The 8,637-nt window shown below is 44.6% G+C and overlaps 3 protein-coding genes across 3 annotated transcripts in view; all 3 read right to left on the bottom strand.

Annotated features, from left to right (window-relative positions):
• The window catches only part of LOC141434979 (uncharacterized), a 9,517-nt gene extending 8,915 nt beyond the window's left edge, over window positions 1–602 (bottom strand). Inside the window, exon 1 of the mRNA XM_074097474.1 lies at window positions 593–602. Within this exon, the coding sequence (XP_073953575.1) occupies window positions 593–602 (10 nt within the window). The remainder of the gene's footprint in view (window positions 1–592) is intronic.
• The window catches only part of LOC141435020 (ribitol 5-phosphate transferase FKRP-like), a 48,643-nt gene that overhangs the window by 17,472 nt on the left and 22,534 nt on the right, over window positions 1–8,637 (bottom strand). The window lies entirely within an intron of this gene.
• LOC141435010 (uncharacterized) lies at window positions 5,008–7,550 on the bottom strand. The gene is made up of 2 exons (XM_074097524.1): window positions 6,746–7,550; window positions 5,008–6,328 (listed from the first exon to the last, which is right to left on the bottom strand). The coding sequence occupies exons 1-2, from the start codon at window positions 7,058–7,060 to the stop codon at window positions 5,495–5,497; spliced, it is 1,149 nt and encodes a 382-aa protein (XP_073953625.1). The 5' UTR covers window positions 7,061–7,550; the 3' UTR covers window positions 5,008–5,494.

Genomic DNA, 8,637 nt, shown 5'->3' with positions numbered 1-8,637 from the left:
ATAATTCCTATTACCTCATTACGATTATCAGTACCAGCGTTATTATCCCATCGATTCGACCCCACCGCTTATTTCATTCATCATCGGCACGCGACACGGAAGGGGACAACAAATCGTTAACTTTTATGCTTCCCAATATACGCTCATTTGTATTTTGCTCCACCTGGTCACGGCACCTAAATATTTGATAAAAAATAATACTCGTCAGTGGTTACCCCTTTTATGGTCACCGTCAGGAAATGTGATCCCCTACAGAATACGAATAGGTACGCATGTGAATTATGTTCTGCGACAAGTTTTCGACATAGCATGTTTGAGAAAATACTTATAGACCGGGAGATGGTGACACAAAATATTAGGTCATTTGTACCAGTATGGCGGTTCTTCAGGGGTCTAATTACGGAATGACGAAAAAGAAAATGATGGACATAGCGATGGTACCCGGCGGCTCAATCGCGTGGGCGTTAATCGAACGTGTCGGATAAATAACGAGTGTCGAACACATTTGTTTCACAAAATGCTTGTATTTTCCGATAGTCGATAAAAAGAAGTAGGCGGTAGTGTAATGCCATACTTCTTCGGTATGACTTACAGCCCGCCATACCGACACCATACCATCATTGCTTTTGTCATTCCGTAATTAGACCCTGAAGAAACGCCATACTGGTACAAATGACCTAATATTTTGTGTTGGCAATTCTCGCCCTGAGAACTGCCGGTGGGTTGAATTTGATGTGATGTGCGTGCGCACCCTGCGCCGCTGACGTTGATACTTAGACCAAACCGCTGGCCTCGCGGGTTCGATGTGCAGGCCGCGCCTTGGTCGTCGTCTGATGATGCCGATGTGAAGGCAGACCCTCTCCCGAGCCCCTGGGATCGGTCTGGACAGCTGCCGCTCCTCCTGTAGCTAGCTGCCGCGGTGTCTTGTGAAGGGTTGAGGTTATGAAGATGAAATTAAACTGCGATTACGTTCACCACTATATTATCGCGTTCCTGATACCGTAACTGTTTATATCTATAAATATGATTCAGATGATTAGATTAACTTAATGACACGATTTGACACTGAGAGCTCCGCTCTGACCCCGAGACCGTTACTGACGTGCACCTTCTCTCAGTGCTTTTGAATGACTGCCGGTCGAATGAGTGACCGGTCCATTGACATACATAGGCTGTCAAAAACAATAAAAATGATTTAAGCGTCCATCACACATTCTCCGTAAAGTGACTTCTACACGACCCGACCTACGATGTTACGTTTTGCGTAAACATTTCCTGCCAGGGCCAGGCGAAAGATGGACTGAACACTTGCAAGCCACTATTGACTCTACTTACAAAATATTGACTTATGATCTACTGATAAACAGCTGACATATGCACTTAGGTGTAGCACATGAATAAACGCTCTACCTATCCTGAAAATGTAGGTATACAATTGACTATGACTTATCCTAAGAGTTGATTTTCCATACATTATACACATGAAATGAAACAATATCCATTAGACTGAGGGTCTACATAGAGATACAAGATGATTATAAATTACACAATATCAATTGGTGCCCTTACCAAATAGAAAAATATGATTATGATTGACCTTACTTATTATTATAGGCAATTTACACTTGACTACTGGGCGTATGAGTTCGCCACCTTGAGTCTTTTAATTTACTGACTGACAATCTGACATTCTGGTCAGTTCCCTATACACTTCAATGACTCTACCACGCCTCCATTGTAATGGAGGTGGTTCTCATCCTTAATGAGAACCAGATCATTCAGTTCGAGGTTATTGACTTGAGAATACCATTACGCGCTTGTAAATTATTGAGATACTCAATATGCCACCTTGACCAGATTGATTGATACATTTTTTGAATACCTGAAACGTGATAACCTCGACGTCTTAGTGTCCTTCCAATGTGGTTTCAGGTAGAGCTACTAATGGTTGACCAATGAGAAAGTGCCCCGGTGTGAGCACTTCGAATCTGACGGATCCTCACTCATAGGAACTAACGGCCTTGAATTCATTATGGACTCTATTTTTTGAAAATAGAGTTGATAGTTCCTCAAACGTGAAGATAGTGTCTCCAGCCTCTCGCTGAGTAAAAGCTTGGCATGCTTGACAGCTGACTCTACCAAACCAGACATGTGAGGAGCTCCTGCTGGGTTGAATTCCCAGCGAATATTTTGACGTGCAAATTCCCCCTTGAGTACAGTCTCATTATTGACCAGAAACTGATTGACATCACGCAGGTAAGAATTAGAGCCAACAAATTGGTACCTCGATCCGATCGGACGAGTGAAGGCAGCCCTCGTCGGCTGACAAACCTGGTGAACGACGCGATGAATGCCTCGATCGTCAATGCTGAAACCACCTCGAGATGAACCGCCTTGGTTCCTAAACAGACAAACACACATAGGTAAGCTTTGACTGATTTAGCATTCCTTAATAAACTACTCTTAACTAAATATGGGCCTGCGAAGTCTGTCGCAACACCTGAGAAAGGCCGTGCTGCCGTGACTCGGTCAGCCGGTAAATCTGCCATGAATGGCGGTTGAACCGATGAATTGAATCTGAAACAAACTAAACATTTCCTGATAACCCTTGAAACTTGACGTCGGAGTGACGGAAACCAATATTCCCTCCGGATTATAGCAATGAGCGCGTTCGTCGCTGCATGACAATATGACCTGTGATAGTATTCGATGAGTAACTGACCCCATTTATGATCCTTAGGTATGAGATATGGATGCTTTGCTCCATATGGTAGAGCTGATTTACGTAGTCGTCCGCCGACACGCAGTAAGTTTTCGTCATCGACGAAAACGCTAAGCTTCTGCAATGATTTACAGACCAGCTTTCCTTGTTTGACCATAACAATTTCTTCCTTGAAAGCGTCTAATTGAACTTTACCTATCCAATGTTTAGTAGCTGCGCGAATCTCGTCCAATGACAGTGTAGACTGAAGATTCCTTTGCTCCCTCGGCAACTTGATATTTTTACAAAATCTAAGTATGAATGCACTGACATTGATTAGTTTGCTATATGAACTGACACGTGATAAGAGTGCGTCTTCCCACGACTCTACTGGCGTAACAAAATGAACTAATTTCTTGAAACCTGGTAACTCTTGAGGTATAGTGACTGGTAACTGTGGCCACTGGGATTCCTCCCGCAATAACCAATCAGGTGACCACCACAATTTAAATTGAATTAATTCCCTTGCGGACATTCCGCGTGAAGCGACATCTGACGGATTACGCTCTGATCTGACATGACGCCATGTGATGTGACGTTTGGACTGTTGAATGTCCTGTACCCTGTTACATTCAAATGTTTGTAACATGTGAGGTTTGGCCTTGAGCCATGACAAAACAATACTGCTATCTGACCAAGCATTGATAGTCTCTAACTGAACAGAGTCGTCGTACGAATCTGCGACGTGATTAAGCAGTTTGCATACCAGGTGAGCTGCGTTGAGTTCCAATTTTGGAATCGTCTGCTTGGTTTATGTGACGCGACGCGTGATTTAGCAATGACTAAGCTGACCTTGACATGTCCTGATGCATCCACCGTCCGTAGATAGACGCTCGCCGCGTATCCCAGCTCCGAGGCGTCGCCGAAACCGTGCAATGAGTATGAAACGGCGCTCGGTAGTGAGACACACCGTTGAATCTGTAAATGAGACAAATGATTGAGATCCTGCGTAAGTTCGTCCACTGAGTGATTTGATTTTGATTGATCGGCTCGTCCCAGTTGAGCCATCCGAGAATAATGACTGTAAGAATACTTTGAATCGAAATATGACTGGTGCGCAATAACCACACGGGTCGTACAAACGTGCGATTGTACTGAGCACGCTACGTTTCGTAGGAGGGTGACCAAGTGGCACGTTGATTTGATATGCCATTGAGTCTGACACTGGATCCCATTGAACACCTAATACCTTGATGAACTTTTATCCTCAGTATCAAATGAGTGTGGCAGCTCGCAATACTCCTCCGGTAAGTCACGCAATAGCTCCCTACTATTGGACGACCATTTACGTAACTCATAACCTGCGCTCCCGTAGCGCTATGAGCTCTTGCTTGAGCTGTTGAGCCTCTGCCACGGAGTCTGCTCCTGTGAGGATATCATCAACGAAGATATCTCGTCGCATGACGTGTGCTGCGTGTGAATTGGATGCGACACCTCCCAATCGTCCGCTAGTAGCAACACCGTCCGTATAGCTATGAATGGACTTGACCTCAGCCCGTAGGTATTAGTATTTAATTCATATACCTGAACATCGTGTGACGGATCCTCCCTCCAGAGGATTAATTGATATTTCCTATCATCTGGGTGAACAAATGTTTGACGAAACATCATTTTGATGTCAGTAGTGAATACCACTTGATGACGTCGAAAATTAAAATGATTTTAGTGATATCATTTTGAAGAGGTTGCCCAGAGTGAAGGCATTGATTGAGTGACACACCTGTGGACGATCGCCCTGATCCGTCGAATACAACTCTGATTTTATCGGTGCCTCGTTTGAAGATACCGTGATGCGGTATGACAAAATGTTCTGAGTTAAATTGAAAATCCGATTTTGACATATGACCGAGAGTTTCGTACTCTCTCATGAAATCTTTATACTTGGAGGCGAAAAGTGCGTCCTTAGACATTTTTCTCTCCAAAGCTCGCAACCTTTTCATTGCAAGCGACCTTGACTCGCCTAATGATGAGCGTGTTGAAAGTAACGGTAACCTGACTATGTATTTGCCGTCAGGCAGACGTTGAGTAGTGGAAATGTACAACCTTTCGCATTCCATGTGATCTGGATGAACTGCAGGCTTCGAAGGCGGCTCCTCGACCTTCCAAAACCGCTCGAGCACCTCCTCGAGTCTAGTGGCGTGCAGGCCGTAGTCCTCCACGGACGTACCCGCTGACTGTGATGACGTCACCGCTGACTGGTGAGTCGAGGTCAATGAACCCATGATGACATGTCCAAAGCATGGCTGCTATTCCTGGAACGTGAGTGGAAATCTTTGAACCATCGAGTACATAATTTAATATGTCAGTACCTAAAATGATGTCCACATCTGAGGCTTTGTCAAACTTGCCATCAGCTAATATGATATGTGACAACCGTAATTGATCTTTGAGCTGAGTGTCATATGATGGAATGTTTCCCGTTAGTGAATACATGACTGAAGCTATTGTACTAATGATGGGTACCTGTTTACCTACAGGTTTGATTATTAACTTGACTATTGAACCAGGTACCTTTACCCGTTGCTGACCAACTCCATAAATATTATTACCATTAGACTGTTGGTGTAATTTTAACCTTTGAACTATTGACTGTTTAATTACTGAGACACTCGCCCCGGTGTCGAGTAAGGCCCTAACCTTAAAATAATTGCCATCACCTGATTTCACCATTACTACCGCCGTGGGACAAATGGTGACTGGTAATGACTGTGTCACACCAACAGTGGTAGCATCTCATTGAGGAGATGGTGGTGATTGTGGAGGAATGGGGCTGATCCGCTGCCCATACCTCAGTGCCTGATACTCAGACTGAGCCCACTGTGCCCTTGCCCCTACCGGAGGCCTTGGCCGGTAAGCTGCCATCGCCTGAGCTGATGGAGCTTCCTGGTACAGTGGTTGACTCACTGGTATATCTGAGTGGCCGCCCTGGCTCGGTTGAGGTGCACACACAAGTGGGTAGCCACCCTGGCCCACGCCTTGTGCATGATGCTGGGGTTGCCTGCCCGGTGACTGACGCTTGGGCGATTGCCTACCGTGGCCTAATGTTGACACCACAGGTTGGTCCCTTTCAGGCGATTCCCTAGCCTTAGGAGCTGCCCCTGCATTACAAATGAGTGAATTGTGCTCAGGAGACTTGCAGTGCAGACACCAATTCCGTTGACTGCAGTCCCTAGCATAGTGCAACCTCAAGCACTTAAAACAGTGACCGCTACGTTTCGCCCACGCCTTGCGTGCTACTGGTGACATACTTAGAAAGTCTACACATTTATATAATGAGTGGTCACCGCTACAAAATGAACATGATGAAATAGAATTCACCTGATGAACTTTATGCACTCCACGTGCTGGCCTGCCACGTGCCCCCGAGGTGGACGCACCCTGCCGTCCTCGTCGTGGTGGTGGCCGGTGGTAGCTTCTCCCTGAAGCCGCTTCCGGTGCTGGTGACACGGCGAGTTGCACCCTGCATTGCTCGTCGAGTACTTCGAGCAGTTGATGAACACTGGGTAGAACCTGATGACACGTCCCATACCGCTGTTCGAATGCTGACCTGATCAATGTTGGCAGCTTCTGTATGATTAAAAACACAATTAAATATGACCATTCGTTAATTGGTTGTTTAAGCTTTTCCAGTGCCTGAATAGACTCTCGGAGAGGATCATAGAAATCTGACCTTAACCTCTCAACATTGTTAATGACCGGTAGGTTGGTGATCTGTGACAAGTATGTATCTACCAGCATCCTGTGGTTCTGATACCTATCTGTGAGCAATTTCAGTGCCACTGAATAATTTTGACCATCCATCGGTAGCTGACGTATAACCGATAACGCCTCACCCGACAGTGATGCTCGCAAATAAAAATGCTTCTCCGAATCTGAAATGTCCCGTGAATGGACCAAGGATTGAAAGAGATCAAAGAATGACATCCACTCCATTGGCCTGCCGCTAAACTTAGGCAGTTCAATGGAAGGCAACTTTGCCATTACCTGGCTATGATGAGGTATCCTAGGCTCGTCTGCGGACCCCCTGCCCTCCGATGCCTGCTCCAACTTGACAAGTAACTTATTGATTTCACTGAACTGTGCGTGAATTTGTTCCATTTCTCCCTCAGGAATCTCCTCTGACGAAAGACCAAGCAACGCTTCATATGCTAGTACGAACTGATTATAATATGAACCGAAATTACGTTTAGCTACTGCCACCGCTGATGTACCTTGGGCTTCGCTTATTGTACTAGCGAAATCTGTCAGCATGCGATATTTCGACATAAATTGAATCTTGGCATGAATTTTAGGAGGCATATTGACTTAAATGAATGAAGTACTTGATGTGTTTAAATCAAGTAAATAACCTCTGAATTCAATGACGAACGATAAATGCCTACACTGAATAACAATAGTCACACCCTGTGATCCAAACTTGTTTTAAACTACCTACTTACCTAAAGTAAACTAACAACAATCGATGCGCAATATCAACAATAAATCTCACTGTTTGATCAAATTAAACACAACACTGTATTTAAACTTAAACCTCACTAAAACAGCATTTGTTTACTTATGCCGTAATGATTAACTGATAACGTGAAAATGATAAGGTTAGTTATTGATTACAGATAACGATTGTTGATTATGTTGATAAATAAATGACATTTGCCACAAATGAACGAATGAATGAGTCAGTTATGCGCTCATCTGACCATAGATAATGCAACTCGCAAGTCGTCCGAATTGATCGGAGTGAAGTGAATGACAATGTATAAAAACACTTAAAAGTCTTTGAATGAATGAATGAAGTGACTTGCCGAGTTCCGTCCGTTCTCCGATGATTTGTGTGATGACTTGCTTGCTTGTTTGCTACTCGCAACAAGATGGCGGCGAAATTTCTTCCAATGATGAATATTTCGAGTGTCAATACCTATTGCACTATTTAAACCGCACTTTCACTCACTGCGAAAATGACTTAACGCGCACTGAATTTAATGTCTTAATATTATGATGATATGATGTGAAGTATGCGCGCGCGGCGCCCGCCGTGCCGAGATGATAATGAAGTAGGTACACGCGCCCTGCGACGTACGTTATCGTGCTGATTCTTCTCTAACGTTCTTCTAACGTTCTGCTCCCTCTCATGGGTTCCACCAAAAATGTTGGCAATTCTCGCCCTGAGAACTGCCGGTGGGTTGAATTTGATTAGATGTGCGTGCGCACCCTGCGCCGCTGACGTTAATACTTAGACCAAACCGCTGGCCTCGCGGGTTCGATGTGCAGGCCGCGCCTTGGTCGTCGGTGATGATGCCGATGTGAAGGCAGACCCTCTCCCGAGCCCCTGGGATCGGTCTGGACAGCTGCCGCCTCCTGTAGCTAGCTGCCGCCGGTGTCTTGTGAAGGGTTGAGGTTATGAAGATGAAATTAAACTGCGATTACGTTCACCACTATATTATCGCGTTCCTGATACCGTACAACTGTTTATATCTATAAATATGATTCAGATGATCTTAGATTAACTTAATGACACGATTTGACACTGAGAGCTCCGCTCTGACCCCGAGACCGTTACGTGCAACGTCTCTCAGTGCTTTTGAATGACTGCCCGGTCGAATGAGTGACCGGTCCATTGACATACATAGGCTGTCAAAAACAATAAAAATGATTTAAGGGTCCATCACATTCTCGTAAAGTGACTTCTACACGACCCGACCTACGATGTTACGTTTTGCGTAAACATTTTGTGTCACCATCTTCGGTCACCAGCTTTAATTTGATAACCATTACTGTACGATTGTGTGTTTTCACATGCTTTATTTTAAATGTCGAACCAATTTCATTCTGCAAATAAACTGAGGAATATGGTAGAATACCTCTTTAAAAAAAAAAAG

This window comes from Choristoneura fumiferana, chromosome 14 (assembly GCF_025370935.1).
Source record: "Choristoneura fumiferana chromosome 14, NRCan_CFum_1, whole genome shotgun sequence".
NCBI classification, from domain to species: domain Eukaryota; kingdom Metazoa; phylum Arthropoda; class Insecta; order Lepidoptera; family Tortricidae; genus Choristoneura; species Choristoneura fumiferana.
The sequence above is the reverse complement of the archived record's forward strand: the minus strand, read 5'-3'. Positions and strand labels throughout refer to the sequence as shown.